Source organism: Scatophagus argus, chromosome 10 (genome assembly GCF_020382885.2).
Source record: "Scatophagus argus isolate fScaArg1 chromosome 10, fScaArg1.pri, whole genome shotgun sequence".
Classification (NCBI taxonomy): Eukaryota; Metazoa; Chordata; class Actinopteri; family Scatophagidae; genus Scatophagus; species Scatophagus argus.
The window spans coordinates 19223059-19246962 of NC_058502.1; the positions used below are offsets into that span (position 1 = coordinate 19223059).

The 23904-nt window shown below is 41.8% G+C and overlaps 1 protein-coding gene across 2 annotated transcripts in view; it reads right to left on the reverse strand.

Moving 5' to 3' along the window:
* Positions 1-390: 390 nt before the first annotated feature.
* Positions 391-23904, reverse strand: part of LOC124066256 (inositol polyphosphate-5-phosphatase A) — a 132105-nt gene continuing 108591 nt past the window's right edge. Inside the window, exons 10-16 of one of the 2 annotated variants that reach the window (XM_046402525.1) lie at positions 23254-23349; positions 22826-22900; positions 16521-16594; positions 6088-6199; positions 3377-3445; positions 2408-2444; positions 391-2025 (exon numbers count right to left, since the gene is read on the reverse strand). In XM_046402525.1, the coding sequence (XP_046258481.1) occupies positions 1988-2025; positions 2408-2444; positions 3377-3445; positions 6088-6199; positions 16521-16594; positions 22826-22900; positions 23254-23349 (501 nt within the window). In that variant the 3' untranslated portion in view covers positions 391-1987. Of the gene's footprint in view, positions 2026-2356; positions 2445-3376; positions 3446-6087; positions 6200-16520; positions 16595-22825; positions 22901-23253; positions 23350-23904 lie in introns of both variants that reach the window. The other variant, XM_046402524.1, reaches the window with a different exon arrangement.

Here is a 23904-nt window from a genome sequence, read left to right on the forward strand (position 1 = left end):
CACAGTGCAGCTCCCCAAAGAAAAACGACCACAGGAAACGCACGATTCCCATCTCTGGCTCTGTAACACTGCTGTAATAACACACTAATAACACACTGATGATGTGGCGGAAGACTAAATGACGAAGACCTTTCTTGTTGTGTAATGAAGAGGTGAAATGAGAGGTAATGAGGACAAACAGCCATTGAGCTCTAATGGTTTTTATTGCTTGAGAACTGCATCACCTACAGCAGAGGCCAGGCCGTCCAGAAGGGGCTAGAATAAAATCTCTATCTGCTTTAATAAGATGGAGTGAAGAAAAACTGCGGCTTATACTCCTACAGTATACTCACAATGACCAGCAGGAACAAAAACAAGCAGGCTTTTTTTTTTGTTTTTTTTTTTTGTTTTGAAAACTTTTTGCCTACGAACCAAACAAGACCACATAAATAATTCTGCGGCAGGCACAAAATCATTTCCACTTGCGGTGATTTAGATGCAAAAAAAAAAGAAAATCACGGAGGATCAATCTGACGGCTTCACACACTCTGAAACCTGTAGTGTAGAAAATGAAATCGATAAAAGGAAACGCTGGCGTCTCCGATCGCGTCTTTAATGCTCAAATTATTTGCAATGAACGGTGAAGGCTACGTACTAAACAAATAAAAAGCAAGTCTTCCGCTCTTTCCCCGCCTTTAGAGTTTCTCTGTTTTCTTTCTTTCTTTTTTTGTTTTACATTTCATAATCTATAACTTTACCGTCTGACTTAAGTATTTTAGAACTCTTACACACTTCATTTCTGTGTAGGATACTTGGCACCATAATGCAGTAACAAAATTGCAAAAAACAAAACAAAACAACAAAAACAGAACAACAAAAAATAAAACAAAAACAAAATTCCATTTAAAGGATACCCAAGCCTATCTAAAATATCACATTCAGGACCATAATATTATAGAAATAAGTTAGAGTAAATGAAATAATGTGAGAGTGCTATATATGAAACATTATCTTATATATATATATATATATATACTTGCATGGTCTATGGCACTGCTTAAAACATTCTTGAATAGGCAATAAATCACTGAACAGTTTCTCTCCTCTTGTACTGACTACTCAAAGGTCAGCGTGGCTGCAGGAACACCCACACAGTCACTCTGTCTACACACACTTCAGCATAAACATTTTGGTAAGAATCATAAATTATCTCTTTAAAAAGTACAGTATATAAAATGAGACTCAACTGATGTGTCAGGCATGGCAGTGTGTTGTGTACACAACAACAACAACAACAACAACAAAAACTCAAAAACTAAACAAAAAAAAAATATATATGTATGTATAGAATTTGTTGACATAAACCAAAAGGTTCTATCTATTCCAACAAAGGGACCAAAAAGTATGGTCAGAAAAAAGAACGGCACTAAAACCATCAACAACTCTATGCTATTCTGTCCAATGTACAAAAACCCTAACAATATAGATATAGAACTTTTTTGCATTGCACTTTTTTTAAAACACCTTACATACTGTGTGGAAAGTAGCTTCTATACATAGAGGCATACCTAAAAATGACAAGTACGGTGTCTAAAAGTATGTAGTAGGACTGATTTCAATTAGAGTTTTGGCAACGAGGCTGAGGCATGGAAAAGAGAAGTCCGTCCATCCGTTCGACCGTCTGTCCGTCTATCTGTCTGTCCTTTTTTTTTTCTTTCTCTGGGGAATGGGGTTGCATGGCAACAGTGAGGTCAGCGATGTGTGTCTTGTCTGGAGCCGGGCCCACGGGTGCTCGTCCACATCTCAACAAGTGTTTTATGGAGAGAAAACGGCTGTGTTTTCATATGGATGAGGTGTCAGGACAACTGCAGCTCGCCAGCACTGCTGAAAAACTTTGACTACGTTCTTCAGTGTATGCTTGTGCAAAGTGTGTGTGTGTGTGTGTGTGTGTGTGTGTGTGTGTGTGTCGGTGTCCTGTTTGTTTCTCTGGTGTTCTCACAGAGGCGCTTCATGAAATATCTTCTCCCCCCCTTTGGCAAAACCTCCCTGTGGAGAGAAAACAAGCAATAGTTTTATTCTTAAATACCAAGTAGTCATTCCATCCAAAGAAAAATGAACCGTTTTCCACTCGTTTTAGTTTAAATACAAGATGCAGCTCCACTTTGTCAGTAAATGTCTTAAAATGACTGTAGCATTTTAAGCAATCGGCAATCATGTCACATTTTTCCATTGATGATGTTTTATTTTGAAATAAAACTCTTCAAATGGGCATATTTGCCTTCAGAGCCACTTGTGCAAAGTAATGAAGAATCAAGCAAATCAAAGCATACAGTAGCAACAATGGGAAGAAGTATAATAAAGAAAAATTAATATTTACCACGACATCACTGCACCACACAACACTTGTGCTTATTTGCATTAGGTTTACCTGCCCCCGCTGTTATTCGGAAGGACAGGAAGACAGGCTGGCAGGGGGACAGAGACAGACCACAGTTAGAAAAGACAAGCGGGAGACTTTATTAATGGTCTCTGGGACAAGCTTCCCTTCTCCGGGCTCCTGTGACACACAGGTTAAACTCACACAGCAGTGCCGTGCATTTTTGGGCCTGTGTGCTAACTACACTGGACATTTTTTAAACATAGCCAGCTGTGATTTTAGCAGCAGTGTGTGGCTGGGAGGTGAGGGCTGCTGCAGTAGCTCTCAGTGTGCTCGGGTCACCTCGCACACACACACTACTATCTATGACACACTAAGTATTGATGAAAGGCCTCACTTAAGGCGCCTCTTCTTCGGCGGCTGACACCGCGGAGACTGAAGCGACAGTGTGTAACACTCTCTATACAGTCAGCTTTTAAAAATCTTCTCTGTGCTGCTTTGACTTGGCTTCATTTCTTAACATTCTTCCTTGAATATAAACAGTTTTAAGTGAGGTATGACTGCTGTAGGGTTTTGAGTTGTGAGACTGAATATATGTGTTTTCTACAAGTTTTGTTTTTCAAATTCTTCCCAGTCTTCAAAAGATTCTTTATGCCAATCTGGCACAGAATCTGAAAAAGCTTTTACACTACTCCAACTTTAAACTCAACCTTAATAATGGCACTTAAACGTTCAATAATGAGATATTTGTAGGATCAATTCAAACCAAATGTTGCAATAACATCCATACAGGAGACGGCCAATATAGTATAACTGAAGCACATCTTATAACTTTTATTAAAATTATCAGCCTCATGAGACATCCAGATGTTGATAGCTGGTTTCTCATTATATACAGATGTGTTGAGAGCAGATCCTTTTCCACTCCAGGCTCAGACTCACAGAAGCAGTTTACAGTGAACAGTTTAAACACAACACAATCATACAGAGTGAGGATGTGGGCAGAGCCCCCGTCGTTACCTTGTGGTCCCCCATGCAGACATTGGGCCCGATGTTATCATAGACTACAGACTTCTCTTCATTTTCAGGCTGCAGACACACAAAATCAAATTTTTTGGAGGATGAAAAAAGTGAAGAACGACATGTGATGTCCATTATATGAAGCGACTGTTCCACCTCGTGCTGCATTGCAGCTTCGGTTACACTCAGGAAACACACAGAGGATGCAAAGTCAGCAGCGCCGTGCTTGGGTTTACACAGCACATTACAAGCTTGAGCCATGTTTTATAACACATTCGTGGATGAGCAGTCAATGTACCAACTTCATTAAACTTAATTAATAGGATTACAGTGATTTCAAAATAAAAGTCCCTGGGAACCATCCAATGATGGGATTAAATTATTATCAACAGTGGATAGTAACTTCCCTCTTTTTTGTTGTTGTGCACAATTTGGATATTGAAATGTCTCTCACCAGTGCAGTCACTCTGTGCAGTTTATTTTCCTGGTTAATATATTCATTCTGACCCAGCAATTCATTTTGCAACTCTGTATAAACTGATGCAGGTAAAATACTGGGGAAACGTCTAAAGTGAACACCACTAGTAAGGAACAAGTAATTCAAATTTATGACGTATTCAAACAATCAGTTCAAAGAATCCCAAGATTTTACATTTGAATCAGAATCAGAATCAGAATTCCTTTATTTATCCCTGAAGGGAAATTCTTTAAATTAATTTGTTTTGTTTTGTTCTGTTGAATTCCTTAAGATTTAAGTTTTAAAGCAGCAGCACAACATCTGAATCTATGACTGACAAACTGAACTGGATGAACCTTGAGGATTCAGCACAGTCTTAAGTTTGAGACCTGCACACAGCACAGTGGGGACAAATGAAAAGCAGGAGTAATTTACAAAGTGCACATCTGCCTCTGGACCAAATACTGTCAGTGTAATCTGAGTGCCTATCTGAGGGAATCATGTTTCAATATCGCTTTCTGCACACAAAGAAGCTGTTACCCACTCACACATGAATCTGCACACTGGAGTATAAATCACACTTGTCTGGTTGAACTAAAGAGTTTTTAAACAGCCAGTCCCAACCCCCCCCACCCCACCCCACACACATACACGCACACACGCAGACACTCGGTGAGCTGCACTGGTGCTTCAGAAGAAAGAGACAGAGAGCTTGAGAATGAACCATAAAGCGAAATCCAAATTAACTTCAGACCAATCCTGCAGTGGAGCGGGGTCAGCACACAGTGCGCCTCCACCTCACTCTACCTTCTTGTAGCAGGCCACGCTTTGGCAGCTCTCTATTTGTCTGCCAGCCACTGCCTCCCAAAGCCTGAGATACATTCATCAAACACACACTTGATAATTTACAAAGGCAGCATAAAATTGTGGATTTTCGGGCTGCGTAATCTTTAGACAGATAAACAAATTACCCGGGGCCCTCCGGCTGGGAGGGAGAGCTCGCTCGGCTAAACATTCATTACCGGCGCTCCTGGAGCTGGTGCCGCGCCGCGCAGCCAGCGCGCAACCTTTGCCGTGTTAGGGCTCGGCAAGCAGAAAATAACATGATGGCGAGTTAACCGACCGTGCCATGATAGATGACGCCACACGCCGGGCTGTTTACGGGCCTACGTCTCAACAATCTGTAATGCTCGGAGCCAGAGAGTGTGTGCTCAGTGAATCATCAGCCAATCTGTGAACACACTAACTGTTCCACTCTGTCCCTGCATTACAAGCAATTAGCCAGTGCTTGAGGGGGGAAAAAAAGCAAACAACAACCCAGCTGTATGTGAATCACCTTTTACATAATTCTGACATATTAAGTGGGAGAAACAAACTGGGTGTTATCATTTTAAAATGCTCTCCAGCCTTCGTTTTCCTCACTTACTGTAATAGAGTGATCAGAGTTATTGTAGTAGTGCAGCTTTAGTCGGTAAAGAAGAAAGATCGGGAAGGAATTTCTCATTTCTGGCAGACAAAAGAAAGACAAACTTCCTGAGCCTCCCTCCTGCTGTGGAATCCACCAGTACAATACACTGCTGCATCTCTTTCACACACGTTAACAGATGAAAGTCTGCGTGATCCAGCACACACGAAGAGACTCAGATCTCTAAAGTCAAAATTGTGTTTGGGAATCTAAATGCTTAAAAAACATGGACTTTCCACACTGGATATTTTCCACTGGTTATGGCATCTTGTTTTCCCAAACCAAAAGCTGTCTTGTTGTCTTATGGAAAACAGATAACAAAAACTCTGGGAAAACTTGGCAGAGCTGCATGGTGGATTTTTAAGTAATCCAGCAAACAGAATACGGGGAGAAGATAGAGGTGGCAGATTGGCTTGGAGTTTACAATGCTGGGAAGGATTTGAGGCTGAGCAGGGACCTGCAGGGTCCTCTCAGAGGAAGGAGACAGATCTGTGGCTTTATGAAGACGATGGGGCTCACTAGGGTGAAGTGCTGGGATATATATATACTGCCTGGGTGGACCTGTGGCTTAGCACTTCAAATTAATATTCACGAACACCTCATCCTTCCATCTGTGAAGTGATGGAGGGCAGGGAGGGGAATGCGGATCAAGGACGATAGAGTTGTAGAAATAAAGATGACTGTATTTTAGCTGAGCGGTGACAATTTGGTCAAAATATGAAGGAATGTGACTTTGAAAAGCAATCAGAAGCCTCTGAATTGGATCGCAAGTGGCACACTTAGGCTCACCTTTAAGACCAGGTCTCTGGCAGAGGCAGACAGGAGGATTCGGTCACACCAGGCGGGGCATCTGGTGTTCATGTACTGCTTCCCCTGACTGCTGTCTTCACTGTATGGATAACTGAAGAGACAGAAAAGCAAAGCACAACTAGTAAATAGAAAAAATACAGACTCATGTGACAAGCATTTATAGTAACTTTATATATATATATATATATATTTTTTTTTAAGTGGTATCCAAGTTAGCATGAGTGTTATCTAGTATCTTCTAGTAAAGTGCTGCACAAACAACAGGAAGGCAATAAATGTAATTTATATGAATCAGCAGGGCTCTAGAGGAATAATATATATGAGACGTCACGTCATCTGCCATATCTCAGCCACTGAGATCAAAATGTTTTCCTGAGACAACAGGAGGCCCGGAAGTATGACCAATCATCTAAGCAATCTCTTGAATCAACACACATGGATGGCTCAATCAAAGTCTTTATTTGCCAGCTGTACAGGTTGTGAATGTGTGTCTGTGAGCAAGAGAGGAGGAGGAAAGTAAAACAAAAAAAAAAAAAAAAGAAAGAAAGAGAGTGATTTAGAGGGAGATCCACTCGCCCATATGTATAGCTACATCCCTGCAGGGTCATCAAAAACAGATTAGGTGCCGCAGCAAATGGCCAAGAGAGATTGTATCTTGGAACAGCAGGGAACAATTGCATGATTTAAGCGGCGGCAGGACTGGAGTCGGGCGGAGAGCCACCGAGCTGATACAGATTTACATTGTTGAGAATTCAATTTGGCCCTTCCGCTCATCAAACTGCTTCAGATTTACACGCCACCAATCCAATTTGTTTGTAGGTGCTCATCAGGATGTAAGACCGGGCTTACATACTGTAATACCAATCCAATTTGCTCCTTCAGTGCCACGCGTGCTAACCGTAGCAGAGCACAAAGCGCCTCCTCTCCGAGGATGGCGATATCCTAATGATAAAATAAACACACACATCTGGCCTACGATTCCTCACACTCGGCGAGCTCTGATAGCTTAATTGGACTTTGTCCTAAAGCAGAATGCATTTAATAAGCATTTGGTTGTGGTTGCTTTATAATGTATGTGTGTGCATTTAAATCACTGTTTGGCTGCTGCAGCTGCAACTACTACTGCTGCTACTACTAGCACTGCAACATCTGGTCCTAGTGGAATACTAGTACTTCTCTGCTACCACTTACAGCTCTCAGCAGCAAAGTGTACCTCCTCTTATGGGACCTGGACTAATGCAGGGGGGAACAGTTGGCTTTTAGTTGTGAGTATCCGTGTCTCTTCACATCTCATTTTAATGGCAACAAATCCAGCAATGCTGCCAGATCTGAATATTTCATCTGAACAGAAACGATCTTTCATTTGTTGCCTTGTCTGTCTTATTCCTTTCCTGTTTCCATGTTATTTTTACTTCATTATCTACTATAAACTCTAGCTAACAACGCGTTTTTCTTAGTGCTGTGTTATTTGTGCACATTTGTTATGTCACGTTTATGGATTTTATAAAGTATGCCAACTCATTTTACATTTTTTTAAGATCAGGCAAGGGACAATAAATGAATATTTACCAGCTCATTTACAGAATTGCTTTTTTCAGTTGATCGGTGAGCACCGTCACAGTCAAATAAACTGACACAATGAAAAACCAAGGTTAATCATCAGATGGATTAGACTGATTTTATATTTAAAATATGAAAGTGCTTCTATATTTTGTCTGTCTGTCAGTACAGTTGTTGAAACATTAAGTTAAAGTGCTTCCTCTACGACGTGTGTACTGTACAAATGAAGTCCACGACGTCACACACAAGTTAGCATGAGCGTCACATCAGCTGTACACTGATGTTGAAATGAAATCAATGGCAACACAGTGATATGGAGAGCATTTCTTTGTAAACTGTGAACACACACACACACACACACACACACACACATCCACAGCCCCCCCACCAGGTGTACAAACAGACCTGAAAAAAGCTACTTAGAGAAGTTCCCTGCCTCCAATTAGCATTAATAGCACTTAAACCGTGGGGGAAATGCATGGGGGGTTTTGGTATGCTAATCAAAGGGCTAAAGAAGTGATCCCAGGATAAAAGAGAGCATGAAGAATAGGATGAGTGAAACAGAGATAGACAGGGAGGCAGAAGAGAGGGGATAAAGATGGATCAGGCAGAAAAGAGGCAGAGTGAGGGTGGAAAAGAGCAAAGTCTTCAAAGGGCTTGTGGAGCTGCTCGACTTCAGGGTGGCCTGAATGCCGCTGCTTCCTGGGGGACGGTCCCAGGCCAGCCTGTGAACAATCCTCCTATCAGGGATCCTGTTATAGCTTTATTGACTAACAAGACCGGGGTCATTTTGGTGTTAAAGAGATTGAGAGAAAATCAAGTTTTCTCCCTCACCTCCTTCAAACAATGAACTCCTGCCTGATAGCCAACTTCCTCGAGCACCTCAACAACAAAACTCTGGTGTCGTTCAGTCATTTTTGATGACAGCCAGCCATTGTAAAAGCTGATTAAAATACTCAGCAATGACCATTAAAGGGCAATTCTGCTTCCCCGTGTGTGCAGGTATAAGCTGTTCCCCTTTCTGTTTTACCGCACCCTGCGTTGGCTCCAATGGAGATAACAAGCCTTAATGCAACAGCAAACAGTCGAATGGTGCGCTGGGGCCAAAGTGATTAATGTGTCCGATTAGCCAGCTCACAAACTTATCGGTGGAAGGTAAACGGTGCGAGAGGGTGTGTGGGCTGGAGGCCGTCAGCTCATATCAGACCCTTATTGCCCGAAGAAGACTAATTACACTAATTAATGGCCCAAGCTGATAAGTCCAACAATTGTGTACCTGTGTAGGAGGGGGAGCTGCACTTCCAGGTATCCACACATACACAGCTTTACCAACCCTGAGCCCAGGGCAAGTATGTTACAATGATTACGCTTTTAGAACTCTCAGTTACTGAGAGTTGTAAAATAAAAGGACAACAACAGAAAATAATAGCAAAATGCAGCCATGAATCTCATTCAGTGCTGGTTCCTCAGGAACAGGTGTAACACTAAGGATGCATGCTTGATTTGTTAAAGAAAAAGTCTGTGACTGTCATGCAGTTACAGGTCAAATGGCTGCCACAGTGCCACACTGTCCTGATAGGGATGCTGTTTAATCAAATGCGTTCCTTTACAGTTTAAAATTCATTGCAGGCATTTAGGAATTACATGTATGTCTTCCACCTGCACATAATGAATGCAGCAGTACTCAAAACCTATGCTGTTCATATACAGTGTGTCACATGCATATTTTTGTTGAGACAATTTAAAAAAAAAAGCTGCAATGGCAATATAGAAAATACCAACCTGTATTTGTCTTCAACCTAAAAATCTCAGAGAAAACTGTGGGGTACAGGATCTTTGGTGTAAAATTTATGGCCATCTAATATGATGCCAACATAAGCAGTAATTAATTCAGTAATTTGTCAAATCCAATTTTGTTCTAAAAGTTGTGTCCTCAATCTACACATGCAATGTTCTCACATTATAAAATCAACGGTAATCAAAACAGCCAGCACACATGGCTGCTGATGAATCGTCAGTGAGATGGAGCCCTGGGCCATGCATTCACGCTATTAGGTTAATCAGACGAAGCTCCGGCTAGCTCTAAGACACCCTCAGCTTAACTGGTGTCAAATTAGCAGCGACTACAATGTTAGCTAGAATGACGTTTGGGGAAGAGAGAAAAGCTAGTGTGATACTGCTTTACTCTATTTAAAATAACATGCTGATATGCTAACGACCAAGAGAGAAATCTGACCTTCATCACGGTCAACTGAAATGTTTCTCTGGTGTTTACATTTTTTACAGCAATCACCTGTTGTGTACAACTGAATATGGTTATCCCAGTTGTTCCTCCACTCTTTTGAGTTTCTGAGATGATAAATGTGTGTAGCATTATGAGGTGTTTGATGTTTGACCTGACTACTGATGCATCACTCACGTGTGTTCATCTGGCGCTTTTTTGTTTTGCAACAGTAAAAACTGCCGAGGTGAGCCAAGGCCCTACCTATAGTGTGTCACCCTCAGCCTCACCCATCAGAGAGAGAGAGAGAGAGAGAGAGAGAGAGAGAGAGAGAGAGAGAGAGAGAGAGAGAGAGAGAGAGAGAGAGAGAGAGAGAGGGGGGGGGGGTGTCCAGCCATAATTTACTATACAAACTATTTGTTTTATTTAAATAACACGTAAAATAAAAAGATTCAAAAATTCTGTGTGTGTGAAACCAAAGCTAAGATTTAGTTGGGCCGGCCTGGCTACCAACCTGCATCCACAGGACTGGAAACTCAGCTACAGGCCAGACCTCCTTGTCCCACATTCTCTTATCTCCCCATGAAAAGCTATTACCTTGTTTTACACAATGACAAATAAGTGACAGGCCAAACAGTGGGCTATTTGGGTGCTTGGAATTTAATGAGGGCAATATAAACTTGGGAATATAGGTAGGGCAGGAAGCCAAAGATAAGAGTCGTAAGTATCAGGATTATCAGTTACACAAGGTCAGGGGTGGTAAAGAGCATCATGGGATGTTGGAGTGGCCTTTGCTGGGCCGGGATTGGCTAAAAAGTCAGAAACTGTGGATTTTGAATGACTCGCTGCCTCTACAGCTATGTTTGTTTGCCGTTGTCAAGGGAGGCTTTGCAAAACACAACACACGCATACACACATCCATACACACACAGATTCAAAAAGATCAGCCAAATGCTATCAATAAAGCTGAATGTTTGCTTCAGTTTGTAGAGCTGGGAGCCTCGCAGGCACAACATTGGCATAGTACAGTACAAACAGAGTGAAATGCCATCGGTAGCTCGTGGCTCACAACATCCTGTTGGGGTTCAGCTATGACATGTTCTGACTTTAGCTTCTCTAGATGAAGACAAGAAGACACAGATGGCATCCATTTAATCGTCTGTGCTTAAGACTGTTTTGAACAAAGCCTCCCTCTCAGTGGCATCATCTCAGACAAGAAGCAATGACACAAGACAGTATACAAGCTCAGCTTCAGCTATTATCGCCACAATGGCCCCTCATCATTTTCACAGGCTCTCTTGTCGTTAGAATGATGGATGCACTGGTGGTTGTAAAACAACGTTTCTGTTCAGTAGATTAGCCTGTACCTCTGAATACTGCGGCCGCGCTCAGCCACCACACGCACTTACAGAGGCTTGGATGCAGTGCTTTAAGTAGACATTGTTGCTGTAAGTATGTTTGTGGTGCTCCTTAAATGGAGTCACATGTCTCCACTCCAGTGTAGCATGGCTGTTCACAGAGGAGAGAACAAGAAGCATTGTTCGTGTTGGATGCAAACAGTGGAGCTATAGGACCAATGTATTCACAGTCAAATACACATACAGAGAGGGTGACATCACTCGTACAGGCCTTCAGAAGCCAGGGGTGTTGTGTGAAGAGTGTTACTCACAGAACAAAGGCAGTAACTGTATACAGCAGGGCCATCTGTGTGAGCACTTCCTATGAGCTCAATACGAGTCTCAAGAAATTCTCCACTACTCTGACAATTCTCTCATATGTTCTTATAAAGAGTTATTAAGGGAACTGGCAGGTAGCCATTTATGTTACTTGACCAGAATTTTTTCTCACCTGAAAAGCAAAGTCATTCTGCCTGGCATCAGCTTTCAAGTCTTCCCCATCCTCTTTCACACCAGTTGTAGTTTTCCCCAGCACGCAAGACACTTTATGGCTTGTTCTCTTAGACCTTCAGCTGAGGTTGGTCCCAGGGAGCTTCCCGAACAGTTCAGACACAACTGTTTATCAGTTTCTGCCTTCTCACTGGTCTCACCTACTGACCCAGGGGCCACGCTCTGTTTCTTTCCATGTCTGGACTTAACAAACACAGACACAGAGGACTGGAGCCATGCCATTCCAAACATTCACTCTATATGTAATTGAGCAGAGGTTTACCTAAGCACTGGGAGGGGAAAAAATGTGCCAGTGCGCTACGTTATTCACAATGCTACTAAATTCCCACACCGCATTTTGAGGTTGTTGGCATTTAAACATGCTGTTTTCTAGTTGAAATACTTGTAGCTGCAACAGTCGCCAAGTACTGGATGAATTGCGATACCATTTTATAAACATTCATGTCTTTAGATAGATATTTTATTCATCCCCAAGGAAAATTCATGAATTCCAGCAGTATCCACAGACATAAGATAAAAAGGCATTCAATAAGTACCAATAAAAGCACAGTAAACAAAGATCAAAAAGTAAAAGGTCCAGTACAAAGCAGAATGTATAATAATTTAAGGTGCACGGTGAACAGTGTGCAGGTCAGATTCCAGTTCAGAACAGTGAGGAACGTTAACGTTAACGCTCCACCCCACTGTCGGTGGAGCAGGACAGTGGCAGCAGCCTGTCACTGAAGCTGCTCCCCTGCCTGGAGATGATGCTGTGCAGTGGATTGAGAAGATAAATCTTACTGACTTTGGAGAGTCCTTGTCCTCTCATAAAACACAAGGTCAAAACTTGCTACAATGTGTGAAATTTGTTAGCATGCTGACATGCTAAATTAAACTAAACATCAACAAATTAGCATTGAGAGCATGTTAACATGATGATATTAGCATTTAGCTCAAAACACCACTGTGCCTAAGTACAATCTGACAGAACTGCTAGTGTTGCTACAGATGCTCCGGGCCTGAACACATTCCCAAGATGCATACGTGGACAACTGCAGACAGCTGCAGACACCTCAGACGCCAGGCACTTCTGTTTACACAACATCTATGTTATGCAGACCCTATCTGAACCTTGTGTACTCGCAGATACAGAAATCATAATTTCGGCTTTGGTTTTGTTTGGCTCATTTTGCACCGATATGGATTTTAAGATTCTGTTTGTTCAATTTCAGTGTTAAATGTTGTTGAATTTCCCTTGGGATCAATAAAGTATCTATCTATCTATCTATGTCTTTTAACACTTTGGGCCCATGTTCTCACTTTCACATGTCATCAGTTGGTGTGTGTTTTGAGATCTATAAATAAAATACATAAATCAAAAGATTTAATTTCATTAAGGTGCACATGAACACCATCAACAGAACTGCATGTACCTGCACTGTATATCAAGGTTTTAACACTTTCACTTGAACAGCGCAGCAGTGTTGAAATAAGTGCCTTGACACAATAGCCAACACAATATTTTCTAGATAATAGATAATAAATAATAATAAATTTCATATTCCCCATTGCAAAGACCCACATCTAGATAGCATGTAGTTTTTTTTAGTAACTTTACCTCATTAGTGCCCAAATGCTATGTACTGTATATATCTGTACTGTGAATCTTCTCTGCCATTTTAAAAACAGACCCAAGGGAGAGCAGCCATCTTTTCCACTCCTGAATTTTTTCCATCTTTCTCCCACAGACGTTGCACAACATCCACACCACCTCCCTGCCCTGAAATCACTCATGATTTGTCCACTGATGGAGTCGTACCGCTGGTCTGATGTCACTCAAAATCTCCCTCAAAGCCTATTCCCAGTAACCATGTTACAGGCAGAATACATTCTTCCACAGCTCCCTCATTGTCTACTGCATTTCCTCCTAAAGCTGGGGTCCCGATTCAATTTTTGCATCGATCTCATGCAAAAAAAAAAGGCCAAAGAAATCAGATCAGAGGAGTACTAAAAGCTTTCCCCTAAATCAATCAAAATACATGAATAAGTTACTGGTGCCTTAGTATGTTTTAGGGGCTATTACTGTAGTTATGCCATTCCTAATATGAAATCAAAAAGTACCATAATGTAGAGGAAAACTTACCATTATTTTCAGTCAAATGGCCACGCTGCAGCCCAAGATAATGACCTAATGGCTTGCTGCAGTTACATGCATTGAGCACAGGAGAAACTGTGAGCACATAAATGATTGGTTTCTGATTATGAGATTCATCAATTCTCCCCCATAAACTCCCCCACAGACTGAGACAACTAGTATCCATACACGGGGCTCCTGTGAATGAGTGCGTATGAGCTGTCCCGAGGCAGCCGACTGGCTCCAGGTCCAACTGTGACAAGGCCAGGGTAAATTCCTCACTCCGGTGCCCAAACACTTAGACTTGTCACGGCCAACTTTGACAGATGACTATTTGAAAGTAAACAGTTATGCATTTTACAGCTTGCAGTCACTGCAGTGATACAAGGCGAAGAATTCATACGTGCATGTGTGGGGAAAGAGATGTATGTCTGCCAAAAGTGGATGTCCACTCCAAAAACACTAAAGGCCAGCGAAGCTACAGCCATAGTTACCCGGTAAAAATAAAAAGCCGCAGACACAATTTTCTGCACAGTGGCTGTACATCAGCTACTGTGTGTTATCCAACCTTTAGTTCATCCTTGACAACATATTTCATTTTGTGACAACTTCTTATCCACCACAGAACAACAGACAGAATTAACTTGCAGATTAAATGTTAGTGACATTGGTATTGATTTATAGATCTGAACAAAATTGAGCCGTGTGCGTGCATGACCGTGTGTGTGCCAGTGAGGGTGTGTTCTGATGGCCTGCATTAAAAAGAGTAATAACCTCACAGATGGCGAGGGGCTGGTCCGGAGCAGGCTATGTGACGGAAAACAATCGCTGAGGCTTGATTGCTCAAGGAGCACAAGGCAGACCTGACAGGGGGAGGGGTACCAGTATATGCGTATGTGGGGTGTGTGTGTGCGTGTGTGAAGTGGGAGGAGGGGGTTGTTTAACTTTAACTAGGCCGCTGCTACTCATTACAAGGCTGACAATGATGTGGTTTGTCGCGCGCACAGAGTAGATCAAATCAAATTTCATATGCTGCTCCCGGGTTTCATCTATTTGATTCATCATCACCTCAAGTATGTGGAAATCATTTGTATTCTTCCACGGCAACACATTCATTCCTCCCTGTGGAGAGATGATTCAGTATTATATGGATAGGTGCAAAAGTCAGCCAGTGTAAAAGGACAATAAATCCACCTGTCACTTATGCAAAGTGATGTAAATGGGGTCCCTGATTAAGACACAGAGTCATTTAAAAAACAGGGACTGGCAGAACCTTGACACACTGACTCACACACATACTCTCAAACACACACTCAGAGCCACTCACTCACACACACACAAAATTTGATAGCTCTATGTATCTCAAGCACTCTCTCTCTCTCTCTCTCTCTCTCACACACACACACACACACACACTAAAATCCCCCACCGCCCTGCGCCTGCCACTAGAGCAGTTTATCAAGTAATTATTGTTTGATTACAGCGTTTCATTATCTGCACTGATTGAGTCACAACCGACGGCAAAGGTCAAGCGCCATTAACGCGCTGCTCCCGAAACATATTTCCGTGCCGGCCGCGTGTTTGCCCTCCCTCTCCTCTGAAAGGGCTAATTGCAAATGCATTTGTTTGAGGAAAAGGAAAGGAGACCACCCGTTCCAGTCTCCCCCAAGTCCCACTGAGACAGAATATCAATGCTGTCCAAAGCATTCGCACAGCAGCGTGCACACATGTATGCATACGCGCACACACACACATGCACACACACACACATGAAAAAACATACACATGGGAGCAGTTTGGGACCGTATCCAATCATAGATAACAACTGATACCCATCAAATACAGATCCAACAGCTTTCATAAAGCCATTCTGGACAATAAGGGGGTGACTGACTTCTCATTTTACATATTAATAATGAGTCCTTATGGTCAGCATGGTTACTGCATTCAACAACATGTGATTGCCCCCTGTGAGTAAACACTTATGCCTTATGGTTTCCTCTACTTAGGTCAATCTTTATTTGGTCATTTTGTCACTGTCCAGTGCACCACTTTGGTGAGTTGTGATTTTTTTTTTTTTAAAGGTGAATGTTAATTTTGCAGCAGAAAAACAGCACAAAAAGCAGTGCTATGATGTTGGAAGTTACAGTCGCACTCTGCAGATACCACTCTTCTGACTGCATAAAAAGTAAACTATTTTACTCAGATTTTATGCATATGGTGGCATCTTCTTTAAAAAAAAAACATAACTGTCACCTTTCTTACAGTGTGGCAATATGTCGTAGTGCAGTGAATTACAACCCCTGTAATGTGAAAAATATCGTATCACCAGACTCTTGTCAGTTATTTCACCTGAACTACTTCACTTTCACTTGAAATATTTCCAAAAATCTTTAGAACAAAGCTGAAAAGATGAGTTGCATCCAGTTCATAAAAATTGTGAATGTCTGCACAAACTTACATGTCAGTCCAACAACAGCTGCTATAGTGGCTAAAATAAATTCAGAACCTGATATCACTGCAGGACTGTCAGACAGCTGCAGATGTAGATGTAGATGTTGGTGTTAGTAGTATGAATAGGTGGTGTGTGTGATGTGAAATGGTTCCATACCTGGGTGGGAAAGAGATCTCCAATTCATGTAGCCGATCCTTGAACACCGACAGCTCTTTGTCATACTCTAAAAGCTGTGGAAAGGAAAAACGGGAATGAAGAGTTTTGAGGAGATTTTCAAAGTCAGCTGAGTCTGAATGCTCTTCATCAGCTCTGCTCTGCTTTACATTCATACAGTATACACACACACTCCTGTCTGTAGGCCTCTGAGCAGTTCTAGGCCCCGCTCAAAAGTTCTTGCAATTACTAGATGATGTGTATTTCGGCTTCACGCTCTAAGTCGTCTTCTGAAAAATAAGTAGGGTTTTTTGCAGCAAAGAGACACATTCTGGACAATTCAATGACAGTTTGAAGGCTCTTGTAATTAATTCAAAGTCGGATATTAACTGAACCTAATAGTCAACACTTCGCTAGCATCACACGTCACTCAAGAATAAGCCAAATGAGCACTTGGAGAGTACAATGGGATACCATCTTTGGGTTTATTTACTTATGTCTATGTTCCCCGTGCTGGCACAAATTGACAGCAGCTGACCAGTCGCGTGTGTGCTTATGTGTGTTACTAGCCCTGTCCTACTGGGGGTCTATCTTTCCACACTGACAGTTGATCCACACACTCGTCATCAATCATGTCTCCTCACCCAGCTGTACTCACTCACTAGAGTGTACACACACACGTCCCCCAATTTCCCCCCTTTCACAAAACCCATAAATCATTAGTGAAAAGTGCAATTAGCGGCTTCTTGTACACATTAATTATCTGGGAGATGAACAGGTAGCTTGGGCACCTGCATGACTGCCTCCCTGAGAGATTGACAGCGACGTTTCCCAGCAACCCCCGCACCCCCCCAAGGCCCTTGAACACGCTAGCCACACCCCTTCCTTTCAGACAGGAAGACACTGAGATGAAGCCGAGACATGTTTGTTTAGTGGTAAATTGGGCTATTGTACATGTTTCAAACACCAGGCTACAATTATGGCCTGGTGAAGACCTCATCATAGATGGTAGGAGTCTGACAGCAGCCGTAGAGGCAGCTTGACGTTAATGACATTACATTGGTGTATTACACGCAGCAATATGTTGATGGCTACATGATGAAATATCAACAGAGATGACGTGGTGCACACGGGTAATATTTGGAAGGACGTCCTCACAAAGTGGAGACATTGGAGGAGGGAGGTGGATGTCACATGAATATTATCATATTGGCGGAAGGTATCTACAGCTTTCCATCTACGCTGACACATTTACGGTGTGCATGTATGTCTGTGTATACGCTGTTTGTCTTCACAGCACTGTTGACTACACATGTATAAATAGTCCAGAACGTGTCTTCACAAAGACACTCTGTGTGTTTGTGTGATTATGTGTCAGTGGTGTAGAACAGTGGCCATTACTTCCAGGCAGCGGGGCCTCCCAGACGGAGTCTCAGTGGTTCAGGAGGGCAGATGTGCTGCATTCATCAAACTCACAGTGCCGGGGTCACAGGAGAGACTCACACACTGTGGATGAGGGATGGCTGAGCAGGGGATGCAACCCCACGCTCCACTGTACACCCTGTCTCACCATCCACCCACTGATACCTTCCTCCAGTGTGTGTGTGTGTGTGTGTGTGTGTGTGTGTGTGTGTGTGTGTGTGTGTGTGTGTGTGTGTGTGTTACAGTAAGAAGACTACAGACTAATAGCAAAAAATCAGTAATTGAAGTTTGAGAAATTTGAAAAGTGAAAACTAGGGAAAAAAGTTTCCACACCGGTCAAGCTTTCTATACTCACACAATAATTTTTACAACTAGGGATTTCTGTGATTTCAGACAGAGGTTGACAAAATCAGGTGATGGTTCATTTTACTTGCTTGAAAATACAACTATTGTTACAGGAATTCAGTAGCTGTAGTTAGCTGGCTAACTAGGCCCCAGCTGCAACGCAGTGCATGTTCACGTCTTTCATATGAGTGGTTTTCATGAAGTGCCGAAGGGAAGGGATTTTTCAGTTGGATACTCTGAAAATATAGGTAGGTCATCATGCTCAGCAGTGACGATGTTCTATGTTCTTATCTGGCAGTACAGAACAAGCTAATTCTACTTAAATAAGTGTGATAAGAGAAAATGAAGATCAGTTTTCCTGTACTGTCTACATACTTGGACAAGTTTTATGTTGGAATGTTTCTATTTTCAAACAGCAAGAGAAAAGGCTTTTTAGGCTGAAGAGTAAGAAATTAGCTGGTGTTGCTAAAGTGTAAACTTCCTGAAATCAGAAAGCAGTACAGAGAGTAACATCCTTCCACACAGTGGGGACACACCTCATGGTGGATGTGCAAATGATGCAGCTTGTTGGTCATTAGTGGAGTTAGTCAGCTACTACACTCTGACCACTTATGCTTTTGTATTATTAATTTTGAAGAAGCTTAAAAAACAACCACCATTTAAAAGGTTTTATTTGTTTTAAAGAATTGTTTCCACAGTCTGTAGTGAGAGGGACATTATGTAGTTGGAAAATAAACATATCAATCTTCTCTGGGCAAACTATAACATGGTGACACTGTCTCTAAATTATGTCAGACATGTCTTAGGCATTTTTCTCCTGAAATTTCCTGTTACTTACTAGCTGTCACACACAGCTATATGCGATGATGTATCATGATGTATCAGTGATGCATCAGTCTAGAGTAAGACAGAGCATGGAAGAAAGACTGCGGGATGTTTAAATGTGCGTCCAACAGTATATTTTCAGCAATACATGCTCATTGGTGAGGGCTCAAATCAATAAATGACAATATTCTTTAGGTACACGTGTTCACAGGTGTGATTGTTTGTTTGAGGTAAAACACATCAGACAGTAAGTGTGTGACACTGTTTACACAGCAGGGGATGAGCAACATATGGCTGTGTGTATCCACAGTGTGCCTTAAGTGAATGCTGAGTAATTCATTCAGGTGAATGAGAAACCCAGCGGCTACAAATTTCACACTACATTTCATCCCAGGTCAATTAAGCATAATGCTCAACGGCTCTGTGGCCTAACAAAAAAAAAAAACAGGTTATATTGGTTTAAGGCCTCATGACATTATAAAGCCAGAAGTAGTTTGTCAGCCAGAAGTGACCTTGGGAGTGGTGGAGGAGGCGGTGCGAGATGATGCAGCTCCGGCAATATCACAGAGGGAGAAAGATGAGGAAGTGTCTTGGTAAAAACTACCCTGTCATGAGCTCAAATTTCTGACTTTGCTTGGATGATCAGCACGCTCTTAAATCAGAGTGGCGGTGATAGTTAAGAGGCAGAGGTTGAGCGGAGGAAAAAAAAAAATAAAAAAAATAAAAAAAAATAAAATAAAAAAATAACGGGGGGATATGAGGTCTTTGGCCCCCGACTGTCCCTCTCACCGTCCCTCACACCTGTAATTGTGCTTTGATTTACGTGTTATCAAATATCCCCTGTGACAACACCTGCTGCCATTAAAACCCATCAATAAATGTTGGGGTGAAAGGTCATTTAATTTGATTTTTACACCTCACACTTGGCTTTCATTGCAGGGGCCATATTTTCCCTTCTTTTTATGGGATCTTCATTATTTTTTGTGGAAAAGCGATAAACTGTCACTGTCATGGGAAGGGGGTGCGGGGGGTCAACTGGTTTTGGGAGGGGCCAACCCAAACAAAACACAACTCTATAGTAGTACTGCACCTCCAAAGTCTCATTTCACTGCTAATAAAATGATGTAATGAGGAATTAGACAAAGACTGATTTTAATACCGTGATGAGAAAATGTCAGAAGAAGAAAACTGACTTCTGCAATACATTTTTGGGGATTTTTTTTTCTCCAAAGAACTCAGCAATGACTGAGAAAAACTCATGGCCATGTAACAGTTACTCAGGTCTGATGCGCATGCATGCGATATATTCTGACAGGGCTAACCAGCCAAGTCTTTCCTGAACCATTCGAAATAGAGACGATCCAAACAGACAACCAAAACAGCATCAGTTTATATAAATCTTGCAAGGTCTGATTTCATTTAGTGTGGCATCTGTATTGCCACTTAAGAGCTTTGACAGGAATAAAACTTAAAGCTGGGGCGGCATTTTGTTCTTTTTGTTTTTTTAAATGTCCCTGCGTGTTTAAAACTGGGCTTTTGAGTAATGCTGAGGACTACGCCGCCAGCATGACAAGGAGAAGCATGCCAGACAGAAAGGTTCATCACTGACTACAGCTAGTACACAAACACACCCTCCTCTCCCGGTCCCCCATCTGCCCACACCACACTGATAAAGTTACAATAAAGAGATACTGAAACAAAATCAATGTGGATGGAGGAGGGGGACGGCCCCGTGGGTGTGTGCTCCACGAGAGGAAGAAACTGTGCTGATCTACAGATGCACAGCACAGACATGCACTACACGCATGCATTCACTCACACACACGCCACACGATGCTCCTCCCATAGCTCCACCGGAGCAGGGCCCCGCGGTGCCCCTTGACGCCACAAGCGCCCAGAAAATTTAATCTTCCCAAATACTCATCAGGGCTCTCCATCGTCCCGCCGTGACAGCGTCGGGGATAATTAATTATACAATTTCGATGGGAATATCGACTAAACAAACCTATTAATCATAGCAAAAGTCAATAGGCATGGACACATTCAATCATGTCCCAGCCAATGATTACTCCTCTCAAAATACAATAATTATTTTCAAGAGCTGCCTCGAATTAAATTTCTGTCAAGCCGGTACAAGTCTTGCAGTTGATGAAGGATGCAATGGATTTTTTTTTCTTGCCCCTTCCCCAGTGGAGGAGTGTGAGCAAGGACATTTATCCTTTTGGAAAGGTAGTTTGTTTTATAAGGATCATAACATGGTGTGTTTAACTAGACCATGACCATCAGATTATCTCCGATTCCCCCATTATGTCATCCATCTTGTCTGACTGGGTGAGGAGGAGGAGGAAGTCTGGGGGGTGGGGGGTGGTGGGGGAGTCTCAGCATCTCACAGCTACTGTTACACACTTTCTACACATTTTTGCTGATCACATTCAAAGATTCTCCCATGTTCAATAGTACAATGTGTCAGATCAATACCAGTCAGCATCCCAGTCTAAAATACCTGAATGACATCTTTTTCTTCTCTCATCAGGGGCCTGTTTATAAGCGTTTTTATTCACAAAATATGATCAGTATTAAAGTTTATTTAGGACAAATTTTGAAAATGAGATCAAGCCTTACAAAACCTGTAGAACTTTAAGCTCTCTTAAGTCACACTGAATTTTTGGGATAAGCACTGTGCAACTGCAAAGTTGGTTTCTGCTATGATTTTACAGTACAAGGAAGTGAATCTTCTGACATTTTTAGAACCACAGGGGCTGCTTGCAGTACATACAAAGCAGAGTAATGCTAAAACAAAGAGCATTTGGACTCAGAGCCAGATGAGGGGGGTTTGACGCATAGAAGAAATACTGATATACACATGTAGGCAAAATGATTCAGACAATCACAACAAAGTAACTGAGGGGCCTTCGTGTAACACTTTTCTGTGAGCGAAATCTTACTTTACAACATCTGTGATACACTCCATCCATCTGTAAGTCACTATGATTTGGTTGCTTCAATTTGTGACAAATTACAGTTCCTTAGTGATATATTATACCTGATATTATTAAATTATAAGAACTTCATGTTATCACATTATGTGTCCGATAAAGTAACTAAACTCTGTACCTCCAGTCCATCCAAGTGGCTTCACGGTTCAGTCTGCGGATGTGTAGGTGTGGGTGTGTGTGTGCGCCCTTCACTGGGTGTTTTTTTTTTTTTTTTAACAAGGTCCGACTTTGAACTACTTAATGTAATATATAGCCATATAAAAGTGGAAGTGCGTAGCGGCTGTTTTTCTTTTCGCAGACACTTAACACTCATCTCATCTACACTCAGTCTCATTTAAAAGTTATTCCTAAAACATTTGGCCCCACTGGGACAAAGAGAGTGTGTGTTAGGCTGAGCTAATGCATCAGCAAAAGCATCTACATGACTCAGGTCAGCAGTGACTTGTTGGTACACACAACACAAGTTTATTTACTATTACACTTACTAGCTATTCAGAAAGGAAAAGCTCTCATATCAAATTTTGAGGCTCTAACTTATCTTTTCACCATCGATCTGCTCTGTCGCTTTTTACAGATAAACAATTTGAAATGTGGCAAATGGCAGAGGAAAGAAAGTGTATAATGTTGATAGAAATAATTACATTTGTAATACATGAGTGGAGAAGCGACAGAGTAGATGAACATCTGTATTAAGGGTTAGGAAGCAGAGGGGAGACTTACTGAGGTCCCATTGTTTTCCCGGAAAATGTCCTGGTTCACATAACTAAAAAGCTTCTTTTCAAGTTGAAGAACAACCTAAATCAGCAGAAAGAGAGAAACGGCACTCTGATTAATACCAATACTAATGTGAACAGCACTTTGTAATTAGAGCACTAATGCTGCAGTGGCAGACAGCTCTGCTAATTCTACACATCTCTCACTGAGACATCACACCACGTTACCCTGCATGTAAATATATATATGCTATTACAGGGTAATAGCTATGGCGTATGTCAAGTGTTAAGTTAAGGATGCAGTGGGGGTGAGGGGTGTGGGTGGGGCAGGTGTTTTTATTGATATTTGATGAAATGTTTTAAACATATGTTAATTTTAATGAGGTTATGAGAAGTCAATGTTAAAGCAGACAAAATTAACGTCACATAGTTTACCTTTCGGTCATTGTCACTTTCTCGGAATATTAGCTTGTCCACCTCATTCGTGTCTGCGGCTCGGACTGTCTGCATGGTGGCCGTGGAGCAGAGACTCTGGAGGTCAGAGAGGAAGAGAATGAGCAATCACAAAAATACAAAGTAGAATGAAAAGAATGTGAAGGTCAAATCCCTTTAGGAATAGATGCTACAGTAAGATGTGGGATCGTAAAAAAAAAAGTGAATTAACTGGAAAGCATTTATGAATTTACTGATTGTACTTTATACCACCGATTTACGAATAACATAATAACAAATATAGCTACCACCACACCATCACACACACACACACACACTTTGTACAGTAGTTTCTAATGCTCTACTACAGCAGCCTTTGTACCTAAGAGCATGCATTTGAATGATTTTTAAAGAACTATCCCACAAACTGCCACCTCACTGTCCTTTCTCTTTATCTGTGTCTATGTACTGACCCCATGGACTGTGTGTATGGTTAAATTCTCCTTTGTGGACTCTTTTAACAATTAGTTAAACATTCGACCATCTGTGTTTGAAGACAGTTGAATGAGGTAATCCCTCGGCCAGTGGTTCCCATACCACACGGCAGAGACTGGGTGACCTGATTGAAATTCAAAGCACAGATTAGATAATCGG